Here is an 18,927-nt window from a genome sequence, read left to right as displayed (position 1 = left end):
GCGCTGTACTTCGTCGTGCGAGGACCAGGCAGGCGAGCTGGGTCGGCGAGGCTGTCCGACATGGACAGACGTCGGGTCTGTGGGCAGCAACGAAGGCATCCGTGGCAGCAACGGCTGGCAGCAAATCCGGATACCATCCGGATGACCCTGGCGCTGGCGTTGGGCAGGTTCGAAAGATCGGGAACCGCCGCCGGGGACGATGAGCAAGCTCTCGCAGTGGGCGGAGGAGGACGACGCGGACGAAGACGAGAACATCTTATGGGACGACTCGACGGAGCGTAAGCTGGCCGAGAACCATGGCGGCTTCCACCTCCGGCGCAAGAGCCAAACCGACATGGCGACGACCTCCAAGAAGCAACCACCGCCCGCGCCGACGCACTTGGAGGACCCGCCGCTCAAGATCACGCTCGCATCGAATAGCGCGCAGGTCGTCAAGAAGATGGGGCGAAAGACGAACAAGTTTGGCCTTGGGTCGCCGTCGGCGCCCACAACGAAGCTCAAGCTTCAGTACCGCACCAACGTGCCACTCCATGGCAACCCAAAGCGCGGGGCCAAACCAGTCCCATCAACCGTCGCAACGTCCGCATCGATGGCCTCTTCGGGTCTCAGTGCGAGCTCGGCCTCGAGCACGGGCTCGATCGGCACGTCGATGGCCCAGCTGCTCAAGGCCGCAGAGAATCCCGAGCAAGTCCGCCGCTTCCTCCTCGCCGAGGTCAAGCAGATGACCATTGAGCGGCTCGTATCCGATGCAAAACGGTTTGCGTACCTCGAGACCGTCCACGCAAAGACGAGCCCGTCAGGATAGAGCTAGACCCATCACATCAATACGAATCTACTATGTATAACACGAATTCGCGGTGGCTATGCAGCGTCGAGGCGCCGAAGGACCGATACGGTGGCTTCGTAGACTGTAAACGTGCAGCTGTGGGTGACACCCGACTTTATCAAGCTAGGCACCGTGCCCTTGTACAGGCCCGCGATCCCTTCACGTCGCACAATGTCGAGGCCGCAACGCCAAGACGAGGCGTACCTCGGGATCGATGCGCCGTACGCGGCCGGGCGTGGAATGCCCTGCATCTGCATGCGCTTCTTGACCGTGTCGAGCGGGTACACAATGAGCTTGGATACAAACCCTGCAATGGCACCGTTTCCAATGGCATGCAATACCGGATGCGTCGTCGAGAGGTCGGCGAGCGTCGAGTAGATGCCAAAGCTGAGGCCCATGTACGGCGCGATCTGGAGCACGGTCGGGCTTAGACCTTGAAAGAAGCCGCGCGGGCCCTGGTTCGCATACATGTGGCTACACAATGCACACCACTTCCATGACTTTGCAGTTTCATTGCGTCGTGTTTCGTACCTCGCAAACGACCGCATGTTGGGAAAGACTTTGGGGACGCCTTGGCTGGCGAGGACCGTTCGACAGAGGTCGAGCGGGTACGTGGCCACGGTCGCAACAACGCCGGCGATCGCGCCGCTGCCGCTGTACCAGACCCACGACAGCGTATGGTCGTGGCGTACGACCGAGTTTTGAAGTGCTTGGTAGCACGCGAATTGAATCGCAGCGTACGAGACCCAGAGGCCCGTGGCGGCAACGTTGCCGCGCCAGAAGGTGCGGACGCCCTCTTCGCCGTAAATGTGGGCCACGGCGCGGAGCAGGCGCGTGCCGAGATCGTGTGGCGTTGATGGCGCAGCGTGGACTTGGAAGCGGATCTTGAGCAGATCCAGAGGCGCGGCGAGGACCCGCGTCGCGCCACCCGCGACCGCGCCCGCGACAGCGCCTTCCCACACGCTCGACGACATATATGTCTTTTGATGGACCTACTCGAGCTTGGCGTACGTCTTCTGCTTCTTCTTCTGGGCTGGGACGCGATCAAGGTGCTTCGGGACGCGGAAGAGGACGGACGGAAGCAGGATGATGGCGATGCAGACGACGGCGACGACGAGGTTGGTCCAGAGCTCCTTCTCTTGCATCCGAAATACCAGTCTGGGTTCAAGAGGCCTTTGGGACCAGGCAACGGTTTTTTACTCCGGTCCATACAAACGCCAAGGTATATTAAACTGGCGCCATTGTATTCCAAGGATCGCACGAGAACGGTCGCATGTTGAAATTTCTCGAAGTCTCAGTCGTTGGTAGCCCGTGGCGACGATGCTTGCGGCAGCAGCGCCGACCGCCGAGCCTAGAGACGTCGTTGGTCATGAACATGATGATGATGTATCTTCGACGCATACCCGCTTGCATTTGGGCTTGGCAGACCGGCCCGGCGACGCCAGCATGGCAGGTCGAACGGCCCCATGGCCTTCGTGGACGCTCGGATGGTGACCAACGGCCGCGGCGTCGCCACGCAGCAGCTGCAAGTGATGGTTGAGTGGTACGTGGCGCTCTCCTGGCGCCTCTTCCACGTGGCGGTACTGCACGCCGCTAAAGAGACCGGAGCTGCCATCGCAGACGCGCCGTACGAGGCCGCCAAAGACACAGAGAACGACGCAGAGCACGACGAGGGCCTCGCCCTGGACCTGTACTGCCGTTGGTTCTGCAGTTGGCGTCCCCAGGAGCACAATCATGTGCGTTGCTGGGTCTTGAACGCTTGTGCTGCCGTCGTCACTCGCGTGCAGCGTGACGGTCAACGCCGACGCTGGTTGCAGATCCAAAGGTGGCTTCGCCGCCAGCTGCACGAAGATCGTCGGGTTGAGCGCATCGAGGCGCACGTCGCCCGTGACGGGGACAAATGCCTTGTGGGGCGACGCCGGCGTAAACGGTTGCCCGACGTCGGCGGACGAGATCGTGTAGCGCACCGTGGTCGACGCGGGGCAGAGCGGCGCCGTGTGCCGACGGATTGCAATCGCAATTGGGTTCAATTCCGTCCAGTTGCTGGACGAGACGTACGTCACCGCGGCCGCAAACGACACGTGGTTGGTGCAGAACGGAAGCGTCATCGTGACATCGCGCGTCGATCGCACTTGGAGGTACGAGGCATTGAACGTCGTGGCACCGACAAGAAAGGTGCCCGGGGTCCATCCCACCGCCGCGACATGGATGCCAGGAGCCGTCGTCCAGACTCGCCGATGCGTGCCCGTCGCGGCGGCAAACTGCGCCGGTAGACCATGCGGCTGATCGCCGTCGTCGCGCTCTCGCAACGTGCCAACGACCGTGACCGTGTCGGTATCATCCATCTCGACGAGGATGCGTTGACCAACGTTCAAGTCGTCCAAGACCAGTTGGTTCGTCCAGCCGACCGCGCCATTTTCAAGGTGTAGCTGCACCAGTACTGTGTTAAGGCAGCGCGGAGAGGTGCACGGCGTCGATTGGTCGTCGGGCGGCCACTGCATCGGGTGTAAGAAGGCCGTGCCGGCGGTCGAACCCACGACAAGGACGGTCGATGCGGTCATTGCAAGGCCGCAACGGCGATGGCTTTGTTGTGGGTCGTAGATCACGTCGTCACTGCACCCGTCGGCGTCGGTCGTGTGCAGTTGTCGCGTCCAGCGCTACGCCCTACTGCGTGAGACCAGCGTCCGTACTATGCAAAGAAGAGTCGTACGCGGCGGCCGTGGGTGTCCAAAGAAAGCACGACGAGGTCGCCGTCGTGGAGTGCATCGCCCACTGCGCCGCTGTCTGCGCACGTCGCATCAGCCTCCTCGCGACGATCAAAGCCATGAAGAAATACCGGTCGTCTCAAAGCGGCCGTTGGTTTGACCGACGAGGTAAACATGCCCCGCCGCGTCGACGCGAACACTGAACGCTTGGTCGTCCCCGTGGTTGTCCGAGTCGAGTAGCCGTGCCCACACAGTGTCGCCGTCGCTAGCTCGCAGCTGCAATACGACCATGTCGTCTCCATGCGTGCGATCGCGCGCCAGGATCCCGTTCGATGTGCCCACGACGTAGAGCCTGCTGCCATCCAGCGTGACCGTCACGCCGAGCCCATGGTGCTTGCCCTCGTCCCCGAACCGCCGAACCCACGTGACGGCGCCAGCGAGAGAGAGCTTCGCGACAAACAAGGTCGTTTGCGTCGCGTTGGCGTGGTAGCCCGTGGTGTAAATACTCCCATCGCTCGCGACCACGAGACTCGTGGCGCACGCGTCGTGCGTGTGCGCGATCGTCGACGGTATCTCGACCGACCAGCGCAGATCGCCGTCCCGCGCCAGCGCCAGCACGCGGGCCGCGAGTCCGTTGACGCTGCAGCCGCAGGCCAGTAGCATCTCACTACGGTACGCGACAAGATCCTCGAGGCGGAATTGTGGCAGCGGCAGCCGCGACGGCGCCACCGCGAGGGGGACCACGAAGAGCCCAAGAAGCCGTCGCAATCGCATTCGTTTTGTGCGTCGAAAACGGTATTTGGCGGCCTTTATTTTAAGCTCGAGACGCTGAAACGGGTATGCCAGAGACAGACGACGACGACGACGACGCGGTCACTACACGGCAGGAAACCAACTCTATTTCTTGTGCATGGGTGGAATTTACAAGCGACCTACCATGCGGGGCGAGTCAAACTCGCTCAGGCGCACGGGACGGTTCTCCTTCATGGAGAGCGTCGCCGCGAGGCCGAGCTTGAGCGCTTGGCGACCGTCGTGGCCCGAGACAGGCGCGACGGCCTCCTTGTTCAAGCAAATCTCGACAAACGCCGCGAGTTCGTTCTTGTACGCCTCCATGTAGCGGTCGATGAAGAAATGCAGCGGCAGGTCCCGCGCGATCGACGTGCCGTTCGAGATCGTCACCTGCAGCCGTAGTATTGCATAAGAACGTATTGTAGCGGAAGCGTACGGTGTTGGGGTAGTTGTTCTCGCACGAGACGGCGCCCTTGGAGCCGAGGATCTCGACGCGCTGGTCGTAGCCGTACGCAGCGACGCGGCTGTTTTCAATGTACCCGAGCACGCCATTCTCAAAGCGGAGGCAGACGACCGCCGTGTCCACATCGCCCGCAGCGCCAATCTCGGGATCGCGCGCCTGCGCCATTACAAACACTTGGTCGACCTCGGCGCCGACGAGGAAGCGCGCCATGTCGAAATCGTGGATCGTCATGTCGCAAAAGATCCCGCCCGAGACCTTGATGTAGCTGACGGGCGGCGCGCTCGGATCGCGGCTCGTGATGCGCACCTGACGACAAGTACCTTGTCAGCCGCAAGGCTAATGCGACGACAGTGAAGTGTACCATGCCAATGGCACCAATCTCGTCTTGCAGAACCGCTTGGCGAATGCGCTTAAAGTTGGCATCGAAGCGGCGGTTGAAGCCGACCATCATCTTGACGCCGGCGGCTTCGACCTATTTATGCTTGGGTCATGGACGTGGTGGCGGAAAAAGCGTGGATGTACCGCGTGCACGGCTGCGTCGACGACCGCCAAGTCGAGCGCAATCGGTTTCTCGCAAAAGATGTGCTTCTTGTGCGCGGCCGCCTGGTGGATCTGCTGCGCGTGCTGGTCCGTCGGCGAGCAGATCAAGACCGCGTGGATCGTCGGGTCGTTGAAGATGTCGTCCGGGTTCTTGGTCACCTTGGCGACACCGAATTCGCGGGCCAAGCTCTCGCCGCGCTCGTCACTCGGGTCCGCGATCTAGTTGTCAAGGTCGATGCATGTTCCCTGAGACTGACCAAGTAGCGCATACCGCGACGACCGTCACGCCTAGGCGCGTGAGGATTTGCGTGTGGATGCGCCCGATGCGACCCGCGCCAAGCACGCCGACGCGAAGGCTCTTGTTCCGCGATGCCACGTCCATGCTGCTCAAGATGCAAGATGTTGGCCTTTCAAACGGACGGTGGCAACCTTAGCGTGGCGTATCCGGCATTTTCGTCTCGTATCCGGAATACGCGACACGCCGCCTTTGGCGCCACCGTGGCCGCAGCTACCGACCGGTACAGTACCAGTAGCACACTACCCATAGCAGGACGCGCAGCAGGAATGCAGCATGCGTGTGGCCTCCACGACGTAGCTGTCCTTTGGTGTAGCTAGCAAAGTGGACCCGATTCTATGGACAGAGACCTTTCTACGTCCAGTCTCATTGGCCGACTTGCCAGACTTGGATCTTATTGTTGTTGATCCAGCAAGAGCCAAGGGCAGCACCCCCTGTTCGAGCGTCGTGACTGATGCGCTTCAACGTATCGAGCGTCTCGTTCTTGACGTTGTCGGCAACGCCGCTGCAACCGCTTTGCTAAAGATAGCTGCCGCAGCCTTGCAGCTATAGATAGATAGTCGCAACTCCACCTCGCGGGCGCACCCTTCCGCCCGGACGCGTCCACATGAACCTCAGCGCCCGGCGAAAAGACGGTGGCCACACGGCGCCGATGGTACGAACTAAGCGTGTGTGCGCGATCGCTAAGGTCGTGCTGCTGCTAGTCGACGTCGACGCGGCGCGAGAAGGCCGAGGCGATCCTGCAGCGCGTACGAAGCATTAACTTCATGCTGGATACAATGCGATACCAACATGTTGTGCAGGAGTCGGTCAAGAGCGACAAGCGGGCGGCCCTTGAAGAAGTGCTTGTCGCCAAGCTCGTGAAAAAGTACGCGCTGGACGACGCCGACTTTGGCCGCGTCATCGTGTCGCTGGTGGCCAAGCTCGTGCGCAGCGCGTCCAAGCTCATCGAGGCCGACATCGCGGCGCTGGAGAAGACAGTCAAGAAGCTCTATGACGAGCGTGGGCGAAAGGAGCGCCACATCGAGGAGCTCAAGCAGCGGCGTCCCGCGCCACAAGACGCGCTCGACTCCAAGGTCGCCGAATTTCGCCCGCGCACGAGCCAGCGCGGCGAGCCAAAGAAGTCGCCCGAGGTCGACCTCAAGACGACCGACGAATGGGTCCTCATCAACGCCCTCAACATGTACTACACCTGCTCTCTCTTTTGCTTCCATGTCAAGCAAAGCGTGTAGCGTCGAGTTCGAAGAGTCGGAAGTCAACAACCTGAAGAAGAAGCACACCAAGACGGTGCAGCAGCGCGAGTGGCTGGATGCCCAGAAGCGCGAGAAGGAGCGCAAGCTTGAAGAGGCCCGGCGCGACAAGCAGCTTTTGTTCAAAGAGCAAGGTACGCCTTTACAACCACTCGAAGTGTACCAATTTGGATTTTGCAGTCTCGGGCTATGACAAGTGGAAGACGGACGAAGTGACCAAGTCGCGCAAGGTCAAGGACGCGGTCGACCACATTCGCATGGAGCGTGACCAGCAGCTGCGCGACGCCAAGCTCCGGCAGCTCGAGCTCGAGCGCAAGAAGCAGCACGAAGAAGCGCTCGAGGTCGAGCGCTGCCAACGCGAGCTGCGGCGCGTCGAGGAAGAGGCGCTGGAGCGGAAGCGCGCCCAGCACGCGCGCATGCACGCACTGTTGAAGGAAAACAGCCTCGTGAAAGAGGCCAAGGACAAGGCCAAGCAGCTCGATATGCTTCAGGACGTCAAGATGATGGACGAGTACGCTCGGAAGCTGGAGAAGGAGGAGGCCGACCGCGTCAAAGCCCTCCAGCACAAGCTGCAGCGCCAAGACCGCCTCGATAAGGGCGGTGCCATCACGATTCACGAGCAATTGCAGCAAAAGGCGCTCGAGGACGACCGGCGCGCTGAAATGTACCAACGCCAGAAGCTCGAGACCGACGTCGAGCGTGAGATGCGCGAGATGCGCGAACGCAAGCAAGAGGCGATGGACCGCAGCCAGTATCTCACGTTCCAGCACGACCTCAAGGTCCAGAAAAAGCAGCAGCAGGTAGAAACATCGGCTTGGCTCGTCGATGGAGTCAGCTGGTGGCTGTGTAGCATCTCGAAGAGCTAGAGTACTCGCGAAAGTGCAAAGATGAGGGCGAGGCTGCGCAACGAGAGACAAGGCACAAGCTCGTGCGTCCTTCTCGCATCATCATGACGGGTTGCAGCATGCGCGTGTGCTAGGACATTGCCAAGGTGCGCAACAAGGAGTACCAAGCGCTCCTTCTGCAGCAAATGTCCGAGCAAAAAGGCAAAAAAACATCGGTGCTCAAGGCCATGGACGCGCGGGAAAAATCGCTCAACGCTGTCATCCTGCGCAAGCTCGACGACGACCATGTGAGCACCAAGGTCGTCGCCAAGCTCAGCCCTGACAAGATTGGGCGGCCGCTCCCCCGCAACAACATCTTTTAGTGCCATACATTTCTATTCGACGCGTCGCCTTGTATGTTGTATTGTACGCAGTTGGATGGACAAAATCTGTGCACAGCAGGTGGTTGCAGAACGATCAGGCGAATGTGACGACCCGCATTCTTTTGGATAAACACACGCCACTTGTCCCTGGACATCGAGGGTCCATGGACGGATGTCGGCGCAGGCGCGGCAAGAGGCCGCCTCGGGTAATAGAACAGACAAAGAAACAGCAAGCCTGTGCGTGGGGTTGGGTGTTTTTACGAGGCGCACGGCAGAAGACGGACGGTTTGGTAATGATGGGTTGGGTGATTTTAGGCAGTCACCATAACGTATGTCACGTGTTCTTGCACACTCGCGGTGGGATGGAGAACGACGAGCCAAAGCCCAAGGCGCGCGGCCACTCGGGCCCGCGGAAGCGCCGACCAAAGAACCGCAACAAGAAGAAGGACGACGATGGCGAAGTAGCCGGCGCGAGTCCGGCGCCATCGGTCGTCGTCCGCCCTGGGGAGGCCCCGTCGTCGCCGACGCGATCCAAGCTCTGCGCCTCGGCCAAGCCATTTTCGCCGACCAAGTCGCCACCACTGCGTCCAGCAGCTGGATCACCGCAGAGCATATCGCCACCGTCGAGTCTCGAGGTCGAAGCCGCGACCCGTGCGTACTGGGTCCAATGGGCGATTGAGGCCGCCGAGAAGGAGCGCGCACGCCGCCTCGGTCTTCTTGCCGAGATCCAGCTCGCCGAAGACGTCGAGCGGCTCCGGCGCCAGTCGTGGGCGATGCGGGCCATCGAGGCGGAGCAGCAGTCGCGCACGGCCAACATGTTTCTCGAGGCCATGCAAAACACAGCGTGGTTCCAAGCGACGATCTCGCCGTCCTTTCTCGACTACGAAGTGGTGTGTCCCCACAGCTGGTTTGGCTGCAGCTACAGCTGCATGCTGCGCCACGTCGAGGAGCATCTGCGGGACTGTCCCTATCGACAAGTGCCCGACACGACCGTCGCCGAACCCATGGACCTCGACTCGTACGACATTGTGTGCCCGAACGCAATCCTTGGGTGCAAGGCCGTGTGCTCTCGGGATGCAGTCGCCGAGCACCTCTTGGTCTGCAGCGTCGTTCGGACGCCCGAGGCTGAGTACGAAGAGCGCATGAACAAACGCGAAGTCGTGATCCAAGCCAGCGAGGACGAGCGGCTTCGCCGCATGCACGAGACCAAGCCGTGGCCACTCTCGGAGCTCCAGCGACTCTACACGGAGCAAGCCGGCGCTTTGCAGATGCGACTGCACTCGGAGATCGTCGCCTTCGCCGACTACACGGCGTCGCCCGTCGATGCGACCGCGGTCGCCTGCGTTCTGTCGCGTCTCTGTGCCATTGCGCAGCTCGTGTGGCCCAACGTTTGCGTGGAACCGTATGGATCGTTTGCCACGCAGCTCAACGGCCCGTCGAGTGACGTCGACGTCGTCATTGGCTACTTTGGGGACGCGCCCGTGCCGCCGGTGCCCCAATTTGATGTCGAAGTGCTTGCCGACGTCTTGATCCGCAACGGCAGCGAACGCATTGTGTTTACAAACATCCAGGCCATTCCACACGCCGCGATTCCGCTCGTCAAGGTCCTCGTCGAGCTCCACGCGGAGGACGCGGATCACGTCATCCACGTGCCGCTCGACATCACGTTTTGGAACCTGCAGCACTACGGCCTCGCGAGTGCGGCGCTGTCGCGTCAGCTGTGCGCCGACTTGCCTGGCTTGCGCGAAGTGACGCTCGTACTTAAGTACTTTTTGAGCAAGCGCGGTATGAACGACGTGTACCGCGGGGGCCTCTCGTCGTACGGCTTGGTACGTGTCGCACGTTTGTTTGGCCAAGTTGTCGATGGTGATCACGTAGCTGCTCATGGTGGCCCACGTGATGTTGTTGGACGAGCCGAAAGCCGAGGCCGTGCCCGACGAGTCCGATGCGGACGTGCAAGGCGCTATCGTACCGTGGCAGCAGTCGCGTGGCGTGCAGATCGGTCGGGCGATCACGTCACGCGTGTGCAGCGACGGTGCTTCGCCCAACCTCGGAAAACTCTTCATGGACGTCTTGCAGTACTACGGCAATGACTTCCAGCCCGAGGTCGACGTCGTCACTGTCCTCTTGTGGATTGGACAAAGGTGCGTCACCCGCCAATGGACGTGGTACGATGTCGCGTGTTGCGTAGTGAGCCGTGGACGACTCTGTACATTCAAGACCCGCTGCACGCGCCCAACAACGTCGGTCGCAACTGCTATCGTATTTCGCACATCCTACGCGGATTCAACGACGCCCTCAACTACCTCACGTCCCTCATTGTGCGCGGGAACGACCACAAGTACGCCTCGATACTCGACCACATTCTCAACGGTCCGATCGCGCCGCCATGATCGTCTTAATTTAATAGCACCCAACCCTTCTTGCCAGTCTCGGTAGCATCAAAGATGCAACGAGGGACATAATCGTACAGGCATACTACTAAAGCAATGTTGGGGCACTAGAAGATGGCTGCCACCGCACGATGCACAAGACCGCTCTAAACCAGCCGAGTCCGCCACCTTGTAAACACACGTTGTGCAACGATCGTCATCGTGGTCGAGTTCAAGTGCAATCCGGTCGATGGATGGCAAGACAGTGACATGATTGTACAAAACACAAAGCTGCAAGCTCAGAAGTAACTGGTTCTGGCCATAAGAACTCATTGCTATGGCCTTGATAGCTTGTACGTAGCTGCATCGCAGGCCAAGGGCTTTGCGCCAACCAATGCGATACATTAACACGCCAACGACGAAACGCTTGGTCCACGTACAGTCGTTGAGTTAAAAGGGTACAATCACTTGAGGGTGGAAGGGACGCGGCTGCGAGAGCGGCAAATGCCGCAGCTCGCCGTCGGGCATGAGCTGGAACGTGTCGATCGAGTTGGTGTTTTCGTTGGTGACGTACACAAAGTCATCGTCCGTGATGGTAAAGTCGCGCGGACCACCCCACGTCGATGTGCGATATGTGCCGACGTGCGCGAGGGTCTCGGTGTCGTAGACGACGATGCTGTCGTCGGACGCCGGGGCGCCGTACCGGTTGGAGACGAGCACGAACCGGCCGCTGGACGTGACGTGGATCGCACCCGTGAGAACACCGGTGGCGCGCGTCGTTGTCACGGACGCTGTCAGCGTGAGCGTGCCCGTCACCGCATCAAAGGCGTACTTTTTAAGCTCGTTGGACGCCTCGGTCGTCAAGTAGAGGGACTCTCCGTTCGGGTGAAACGCCATGTGACGTGGCAGCGTGCCCGGACCCACGTCTACAAAGGGTACAGCGTTCGGCGTGAGGTGACCCGTCGTCGCGTCAAAGGCAAACTGCATGACGCGGTCGTTCCCGAGGTCCGTGACGAACCTACGTCATCTTTCTACGAGCCGCGTCACAAGCGTTGACGTACACGAAATCGTCGTTGGGGCTCAAGGCGACGCAGTGCGCGTGGGGTCCGTCCTGGCGGCCAGGCACGACGTGGCTACCCCCCGAAAACACCACTTGGTGGGCAATACGGTCCGCCAACCCATTGGCGTCGACCTGCATCACCTATACATACATCCCGCCGACGTCAACAACGATGTACTAGGATCGAAGCAGTGTATACCGTGACGCTGCCAACGTTGTAGCTCGCAACCAAGACAAACCACCCGCTTTTGGTCGGCGCAATGTGCACGGGGCCGTGTGACGCGGTCGGTGCGAGGCCAAGCGGCGTCAGCGTCAGCGACGTCCCGGCATCGTCGATCTTGAACGATGCGACATGGCCGACGTCCACTTCGTTAGTCATGTACAAGAACCGGCGGTCTTGCGTCACGGCCAAGTACGTCGGCTGGTTGCCCGTCGTGACGTTCGACTGGTGCAGCACTTCGCGCAGGTGGCCGTTCGAGTTGCTGTAGATCGTGAGGCCGATCGGCGACGGAACGGCCGCGTTGGTTTTACTGCCCACGAAGAGGAACGGACTCGCCTCTGCAGCGTAGACGGCGAAAAGCACGAGCGCGAGGAGCAGCCGCATCGCAGGAAAAGGCAAAGTGAGCTGCTTGGTTCAAGGTCGCATCAAGGTACGATGGATTCCACGCACTTGGTTTTAGTATACTATACGATCCACGGTGCATTCGTGAAATGCGCCAACCATGTCGAACTGAACGACGGCGCGCTAAACGCACGCAACAATCACCAAGTTCGCCACAGAGCAACCGAGAGAGGCCGCGAATCGCACGCTCGTGCCCGTGCAGGGAGGATACTACGTATAGTAGTGCTCCACCATGTAGTACCTGGTAGCCTTCGCGATCCCCTTCCGTCGACGGCTGCCAGATGCGCTCCAATACATAGGTGAGGTCGCCGAGATTCACATCTGGGCGTGTTCACATACGCGCTGAGTCCCAAGCACATCCTCGCCGATCCCCGCCTTGCTTGCCGTGTGCTGTGTGCTGTGAGTATGATCCGCGGAGTTCCGTGGAGGATCGGCTGCGCGGTGTTGACTCTATCAGTTGCGTGGGTTCATCCAGAGGGTGTCGCATACAGATAACTGTAGGACATTTTGTCCTGATATCGATACCCTTCAGTTTCATCTAGGACAAGACCTTCCGGAATAGCATCGCCGGGAGAGTCGAGTAGCCTCAGAGCACGAAGACCGGCTTTCGAAGCGCGACGATGACAGTGGCCCCAACGACGACCGCGAAGCGCGTGGCCGCGCTAGCGAACCTCCACCTGCCCAACACGAAGCGACTCGACCTCGCGCCTATGGTGCTGGGCGATGGCCCGCCGCAAAGCGAGCGCATCACGTCTGGCGAGCCCGACGCGACGCCTGGCAGCGACGAGCGCGTTTATGTCCGTCGAGTCATTTCTGCTCGCCCAGACGTAGTCGGTGAAGAGGCCTTGTCCAGACACGCGCCGTCCGGCGTCTTCCTTCACGAGCACCTCTCGCCCAGCGTCGACATCATCGCGTCGACGGACACGCTGAAGCAAGTGTTTGCGATGCCATACCAGCCAGGGGACGGATCTTCGGGGGTCGCGATCCACCGCGTCGGCAACTCGCTCGTCATGGAGAGCGCCCACGACCGCCTCCGTCGCCGCCGCGAGCAAGGCGTCGGGTCCGAGGCGCGCAAGATCTCGCAACGCTACAAGAAATCCCGGCGACCGGCCACGCAGCTCTTGCAGCACCTCCCGATCCACTATCCGCCCGAAACAAGCCAGACATCATCGCCGCTCAAGACGTCGCTCGTCAATCCGCAGGACGACCATGACGGCAGCGTCCACGATACCGACGAGAGCGAGGACGGCGACGGCGTCCCGTCGTACGAACTTGTCGCCGACCCTGAAACGGGCGAGATCTTTCTTCTGCTTCCTGACGCGCCGCAGCCTGAAGACCGCGCGCAGACCACGTACCAGCAGGTGTTGCACGATCGGTTCTTGCACGACGACGTGTCGAGGGCAATGCTACCGCCGACGCTGCCAACCGCGTATGACCGCGTCGTGCACTGGCAGTTTGACTCGATGGAGATGCTTCTTGGCAACAACTCGATGCTTTTCCAGCACGCGCCGTCCGGGGACTCGATGGCCGTCGCCTTGCGGGACGTCGAGACGCACTGGACATCGTTTTCGTGCCTCGACTTGTGGCTCGACCAGGTCATGACTGGCATCCAGCGCGCAGCCATTTGCACGGCCAACACGAACGGCCGCCTCGACAGCTACCACTTGGTGCGCACCGACGAGCTGCCGATCCTCAGCTTTGATCCTGCCAACGTGTTTCAAAACGCCCAGTCCATTCTGCGCTTTCTCCAAGCCCACTGCGTGAGCGAAGCCACAACGTACTGGCTCACGCAGTCGCCGTCCGGCGTCTGCCTCTTTGAGCTCCCATCCGACGCGATCGCGTTCCCGTCGTCGTCGGTGGACCACACTGTCGGCACGCTCTGCCTCCAACTGGCGGCGCAAACCTCCGACACCGTGCGTGCCATGCAGCTGTACCGGAAAGGGCTCGGTCTCGTCGATAAACGGGCGATCGCACCCAAGACGCTGGCGACAGCACTCGTGGCGTCGGCGAAACTCGCGATGGCGCCGTACATGCGCCCGTACACAGCGACGCGCTGGCTGCACACGGACGCATTCGTGCGGGCCGAAGACGTGCAGTCGCAGCTCGTCCAAGCCCTCGAAGCCTGCGAGGCCTTTGCGTCGTCGCCAAAAGAGAGCACGAAGACGCTCTTTGAGATTGCGCAGCAGTTTCTGCCGCAGACGACGATCTCCGCCGTGCCGGTGGCCGAGCGCGGTGTACTGCCGCCGCCCATGCTGGACGACGAGGCGCAACAGAAGGAAGATATGGAGTATGCGCTCTCGCTGCTGCTGGAGGCAGCTGCGTATGTCGATGCCAGCACCTGTACCGAGCTCCGCGAGGCGCTCTTGGCGTGCTACTACGTCCTCGTACATATTGCGCTCCTCGAGACGGACTGTGGCCTCGCGCTGTACCGCCTCCATCACATGCTATGCTTTGTGGACTCGTTCCAGAGCTCGCAAGTCCCTCTCGTCGTGGCCAAGGTGCACTTGCGTCTCGCGATGCAACCAACGGATGCGCTGGATGTCGTACAAGCCCAATACGAGCAAGCGGTTGCGGCCGACCGCGCGGTCTCGGTCGCGCCGCCGCCCATGAACGCGCCATTGTGGCTGCACATGTCGCGCCAAGCGCTTGCTGGGGACGCCGAGCAGCACCTCAACATTGCACTCACCTGTGCGATGCAAGTCGGCGACTACTCGACGCTGCCGCACTTGGTCGTTGGCCGCGAACACATCCACCGGTGCTTTCGGGAAACGCTACGGGACGCGTACGTGTCGCTGGCGCGGCACCTCGTGTCGACGGGCCGGCATACCAAGGGCGCGCGTCACGCCGAGCAAGGCATCTTGCTCTTTACATCGCTCGGCGACGATGTCGCGACGCTCGAGCTGCGCATCGTGCTCGCGGAAGTCGCGCTGCGCTCGGGGCGGCACCACAAGGCCATTGCCGGCTTCAACGCCGCGCTCTCGGCGCTCCGGCTCGTCGAGTCCGAGTACGTCCGCGTACTCCACGTGCATCTGTTGCTGCTCCTGCGCTTTGCGCACACGTCGCACGCGCTCCACTTGCAGCAGCAGCTCGCGTCCGAGCCCCTTCTGAACCGCGACGGGCAATTGACGGCGGCCCGGGTCGCGATCCGAGACGAGCTGCGTACGGGCCTGCGCTTCGGCTCGGATGCGTTGGCGCGCATCGCTCAGCTACCGTCGCGGCGACACCAAGCGCAATTGTGTGCGTGGCGTGTCGCCGACTCGCACTATCTGCTCGCGGGCTTTGAAGCCGCGTACGCCCGCGCGCGCCTCGCACAGGCCCATGACGCAACCCTCTGGACAAGCATCGATGCCAGCGCGGCGCACTACGAGAATGCGCTCGACACGCTACCTCTCGACGCCAGTACGCGTGTCCACCACTTGCTCTTGCGCCTGGACAAGGTCAAATTTCTGCTCTCGGTGGGTGTGGCCGCCGAGACGAAAGTGCCGCGAGTGGCGTCCGTGTACAAGGACGCACTCGACTGCCTTTTGGCGAGCGCGACTCTCTATGAAGCGGCGCCGACCGAGACCGTCGACGCGCAGCGCGTCGCGCTCTTGCTGCGCGGACTCTTTCAGCTCATCGAGCAGCAGGCACATGTGTGCTTGAAGCACCTTCTCAAGCTCCAAACCGGTGACGTTGCGCGGTTCAAGGCGTGCTACTTGGACTGGCTCACGCATGGTCGCGACCGAAGCCCGCATGCGACGCTCCTCGCTGCAAGCAAGGCTCTCCTTCACGACGACGACGATGCGGCACATGCGACACCGTAGCAGCGACAAGCCATGCTTTAACGTATCAAGTGCTCTTACCATATATCTATCCCATGTCGACTCGACCGTGCGCGCTGCACGTGCGAGTACGGGTACTTGTGGCGTTGGAGTCCAAAGGATATGGGACTTGTGTATTGGTTTGTTGGCTGGACGACTACATGCGGGTAATCGACAGAGTCGTCCGCAGCCAGTCGGCGACGTGGCGCTGTCCGTTTTTGCCACTCAAATGCATTGCACGCTGGATATCGTCGGTGGTTTGAAAGGCCGGCAGCCCACATAAGAACTGAACGACAGCAAGGTGGCCGTTGAACGCAGCATACAAAAGCGCCTTCTTCGTACAGCCCTCGCGACGATGGGCGGCGAGCCACTGTACAATACCGAGGTGCCCCGCGCACGCAGCATAGTCCATCGCATCGGTCGTGCAGCCTTCTCTCCGATACAGATGAAGCCACTGGAGCACGTCCAAGTGGCCTTTCTCGGCGGCTTGGTCCATCGCACGCACCGAGCAGCTTCGTGGCGACCTTACAACTGCGTGCAACCACTGCACGACCTCGAGGTGCCCGGCCGCGGCGGCCGCATCCATTGCGAGCGCATCGGGGTACGCGTGCGCGTGGAGCCAAGACACGATGTGCAAGTGGTTGTTCTCGGCCGCGCACAGCATCGCGCACGGGCTTCGCGTCTCGGGGCGATTGGAGTGGATCCACTGTACCACGGCCAAGTGGCCGTTCGCGGCCGCCGCCTCCATCGCCGCTGGCGTGAGCAGCAGCGCGGGAAGGTGCTCGAGCAGGTACACGTGTCCGAGCGCGGCGGCCAAGTTGCCGTCACGCCACTGCGCAGCTGCCTTTCCTCGCGAGAAGATGGTCGTCACGCGCCACAGGTCGTCGTTCGTGAGCACGGACCGCGCCATTCCAAAACTGCGTTGGCGGGTGCCACGTTTCTGGGTATTTAAATAGTGTTGTACGATCTCGCAGCTCGCTCCGTCGATGCACAGGCGAGATGCTAGCCACCGACACACTACCACTGTGTTGTACATGCACGCTCGACGGGCCGATGGGCCAAGCGGAGTGTGCGGCGCATGGGTGTAGGGGTGGTGGTCCTTTCACACTATTTCTGCAGTGTCCTCTCCCATCAACTTCAACGTCATGAAATGGACCAATGAAAAAACGCGGCGCGATGGACCAATGAGCGCGGGTATCCAAGGTGCCAGAGCCAATAAGAAGCGCTCGAGTTTACACCAATCAACAGCGGTCAGCAAGCATGTTCCCGACCGCCGAGCTCTCGACGGACGGCCTCGAGTTCCACGTCCACTTTGACCATGCACCGGACGCTGGCAGGCTCCGCAGCATGGCGGCCGAGGTCGCCGCCTTCGTGGGCGACTACATCTGGCAGAAGGAGCCTCTGTGCCTGGAAGCGCCCATGACTACGTGGACCTCGGCGACGACGCTGCTTGGCAAGATGTATGTTGGCGACAACGTCGAGGACGAATGGGTCGCGACCGCCGCCTTGCTGTCGCTGACGAAGACGCACGCCGATATGACGCTGCAGGTCGCCGACGCCGACGGTCAGTTCCTCCTCATCGAAGCGGCCGAAGCGCTGCCCATGTGGGTGACGCCCGAGAACTCCAACAACCGCGTCTTCCTGCGGCATGGCCGCGTCTATCTCATCACGGACGACGTCGAGAAAGGCCACTTGGACCTCGCCGTCGCGCTGAAGTCGCTCACGACGACGCCGTCCAAGTACGAAGCGCCGAGAGACGCCCAGCGTATCCTTGGCGACCGACTCGAACAAGCGCGGACCCACTCGATGCAGCGAAGCATCAATCGACACACCGTCCAGTGTCGCGTGCCGACGTCAGCCGCCATCGTTCTCCAAGAGACACCCCGCGCCCTGGCCTACGCCGTCGAAGCCTTCTACTACCGCGAGCCCACCGAGGCAACGCGGCTCTGTCGCCACATGCAGCGCTTCTCGCCGATAGCAATGACGTCCGTCATGGTACCCTTCTCTCGGTGCATGTTTGCGCAGCTCAAGCAGCAGCCATTTGCGGCGCCCAAGCCGTTTGGCAACCTCGACGAAGCCGACGACGCAGCGATCCTTGGCATGAAGCTCACGTGCGGCCTCGAGCTTTTGTACGCAAGCAGCACGAAAGACCATACCGGTGCTCTGTGGACATCGCGCATCGACGCCGCCGCCACCGCACCACTCCAACCAGCGCCGCTTGCGCCCAACGACGACGACGCGTGGCTGTACGTGGCGCCCGAGAGTCTCGAAGAGACGCTGCGCAAGGCCGAGTCCCGCGTGCAAGACGGCAACGCAGACGAGCTGCAGGACATGGCCTCGATGTTTCACTCGTTCGTCAAGGAGGCGTCCGAGTACGACGGTGTCGACATGTCGGCCCACACGCTTCCGCCCGTGAGCCTGGACATGGATGCGCTCATGGCGATTCTCAACCAGACCGCCGCGACGCCGTCCGAGAAGCCGCACGCGTCCGACGACAATGACGCATATTTCTTCTCGAGCGACGACGACGACAGTGACGACGAGGACGAGGAAGACCAAGACGATGCCGCCATGGACCATCTCATGGAGCAGCTCATGGACGAGATGGACATGGAGCTCACCGACTCCAAGATGGGCAAGAGCTTCCAGACGACGACGACGACGCGCAGTGGTGTGACCGACGACGCGGCGGACCTTGCACCCGTCAACCTCGACTTGAACCTCGTGTCGAACCTGCTCGAGTCGCTCACGTCGCAGGAAGGCCAAGCCGGGCCCGTCTCCAACATGCTTCATGACATGGGATTCCGGTCGTAGCAACATGTAAGTGATTTGATTACGGAACGCTTACCGCTGTTGTTTGTTTGGCTTGCTGCTGTACACTGCAGCGCCAAGGCGGAGGGGGCGCTGTTAAATGGAGTCGAAGGCGAGCGACCGCATCGAGCTGCGTCAGCGTCGCGCCGGAAACTCGACGCGGGAAGTCGACGCGCGGTACGAGCGT

General features: G+C 61.3%; 10 protein-coding genes across 10 annotated transcripts; 5 read left to right on the top strand and 5 right to left on the bottom strand.

Annotated features, from left to right (window-relative positions):
- Positions 1-177: 177 nt before the first annotated feature.
- On the top strand, positions 178-866 carry SPRG_02008 (hypothetical protein). Its single transcript, XM_012340567.1, has one exon. The coding sequence runs from the start codon at positions 200-202 to the stop codon at positions 803-805; it is 606 nt and encodes a 201-aa protein (XP_012195957.1). The 5' UTR covers positions 178-199; the 3' UTR covers positions 806-866.
- On the bottom strand, positions 862-1,971 carry SPRG_02007 (hypothetical protein; the record flags this gene model as incomplete). Its single annotated transcript, XM_012340566.1, has 3 exons — positions 862-1,300; positions 1,358-1,789; positions 1,823-1,971. The coding sequence occupies 3 exons, from the start codon at positions 1,969-1,971 to the stop codon at positions 862-864; spliced, it is 1,020 nt and encodes a 339-aa protein (XP_012195956.1).
- Positions 1,972-2,043: 72 nt separating this feature from the next.
- On the bottom strand, positions 2,044-4,305 carry SPRG_02006 (hypothetical protein; the record flags this gene model as incomplete). The annotated part of the gene is made up of 4 exons (XM_012340565.1): positions 2,044-2,177; positions 2,230-3,483; positions 3,537-3,610; positions 3,663-4,305. The coding sequence occupies 4 exons, from the start codon at positions 4,303-4,305 to the stop codon at positions 2,121-2,123; spliced, it is 2,028 nt and encodes a 675-aa protein (XP_012195955.1). The 3' UTR covers positions 2,044-2,120.
- Positions 4,306-4,410: 105 nt separating this feature from the next.
- Positions 4,411-5,733, bottom strand: SPRG_02005 (hypothetical protein). The gene is made up of 5 exons (XM_012340564.1): positions 5,595-5,733; positions 5,306-5,542; positions 5,145-5,255; positions 4,757-5,089; positions 4,411-4,710 (listed from the first exon to the last, which is right to left on the bottom strand). The coding sequence occupies exons 1-5, from the start codon at positions 5,703-5,705 to the stop codon at positions 4,453-4,455; spliced, it is 1,050 nt and encodes a 349-aa protein (XP_012195954.1). The 5' UTR covers positions 5,706-5,733; the 3' UTR covers positions 4,411-4,452.
- A 517-nt stretch (positions 5,734-6,250) lies between these two features.
- Positions 6,251-8,104, top strand: SPRG_02004 (hypothetical protein). The gene is made up of 7 exons (XM_012340563.1): positions 6,251-6,273; positions 6,323-6,367; positions 6,422-6,801; positions 6,851-7,002; positions 7,049-7,668; positions 7,719-7,796; positions 7,848-8,104. The coding sequence occupies exons 1-7, from the start codon at positions 6,271-6,273 to the stop codon at positions 8,073-8,075; spliced, it is 1,506 nt and encodes a 501-aa protein (XP_012195953.1). The 5' UTR covers positions 6,251-6,270; the 3' UTR covers positions 8,076-8,104.
- Positions 8,105-8,412: 308 nt separating this feature from the next.
- SPRG_02003 (hypothetical protein) lies at positions 8,413-10,504 on the top strand. The gene is made up of 3 exons (XM_012340562.1): positions 8,413-9,904; positions 9,954-10,219; positions 10,267-10,504. The coding sequence occupies exons 1-3, from the start codon at positions 8,438-8,440 to the stop codon at positions 10,466-10,468; spliced, it is 1,935 nt and encodes a 644-aa protein (XP_012195952.1). The 5' UTR covers positions 8,413-8,437; the 3' UTR covers positions 10,469-10,504.
- A 372-nt stretch (positions 10,505-10,876) lies between these two features.
- On the bottom strand, positions 10,877-12,202 carry SPRG_02002 (hypothetical protein). The gene is made up of 3 exons (XM_012340561.1): positions 11,707-12,202; positions 11,509-11,648; positions 10,877-11,465 (listed from the first exon to the last, which is right to left on the bottom strand). The coding sequence occupies exons 1-3, from the start codon at positions 12,109-12,111 to the stop codon at positions 10,898-10,900; spliced, it is 1,113 nt and encodes a 370-aa protein (XP_012195951.1). The 5' UTR covers positions 12,112-12,202; the 3' UTR covers positions 10,877-10,897.
- Positions 12,203-12,749: 547 nt separating this feature from the next.
- SPRG_02001 (hypothetical protein) lies at positions 12,750-15,932 on the top strand (the record flags this gene model as incomplete). Its single annotated transcript, XM_012340560.1, has 2 exons — positions 12,750-12,930; positions 12,961-15,932. 2 exons carry the CDS (start codon positions 12,750-12,752, stop codon positions 15,930-15,932), a joined length of 3,153 nt encoding a protein of 1,050 aa, XP_012195950.1.
- An 89-nt stretch (positions 15,933-16,021) lies between these two features.
- On the bottom strand, positions 16,022-16,839 carry SPRG_02000 (hypothetical protein; the record flags this gene model as incomplete). Its single annotated transcript, XM_012340559.1, has 1 exon — positions 16,022-16,839. One exon carries the CDS (start codon positions 16,837-16,839, stop codon positions 16,087-16,089), a length of 753 nt encoding a protein of 250 aa, XP_012195949.1. The 3' UTR covers positions 16,022-16,086.
- A 308-nt stretch (positions 16,840-17,147) lies between these two features.
- SPRG_01999 (hypothetical protein) lies at positions 17,148-18,773 on the top strand. Its single transcript, XM_012340558.1, has one exon. The coding sequence runs from the start codon at positions 17,190-17,192 to the stop codon at positions 18,741-18,743; it is 1,554 nt and encodes a 517-aa protein (XP_012195948.1). The 5' UTR covers positions 17,148-17,189; the 3' UTR covers positions 18,744-18,773.
- The last annotated feature ends 154 nt before the right edge of the window (positions 18,774-18,927 follow it).

This window comes from Saprolegnia parasitica (assembly GCF_000151545.1).
Source record: "Saprolegnia parasitica CBS 223.65 unplaced genomic scaffold supercont2.5, whole genome shotgun sequence".
Lineage (NCBI taxonomy): Eukaryota > Oomycota > Saprolegniomycetes > Saprolegniales > Saprolegniaceae > Saprolegnia > Saprolegnia parasitica.
This window is presented reverse-complemented; position numbering and strand designations above follow the sequence as displayed.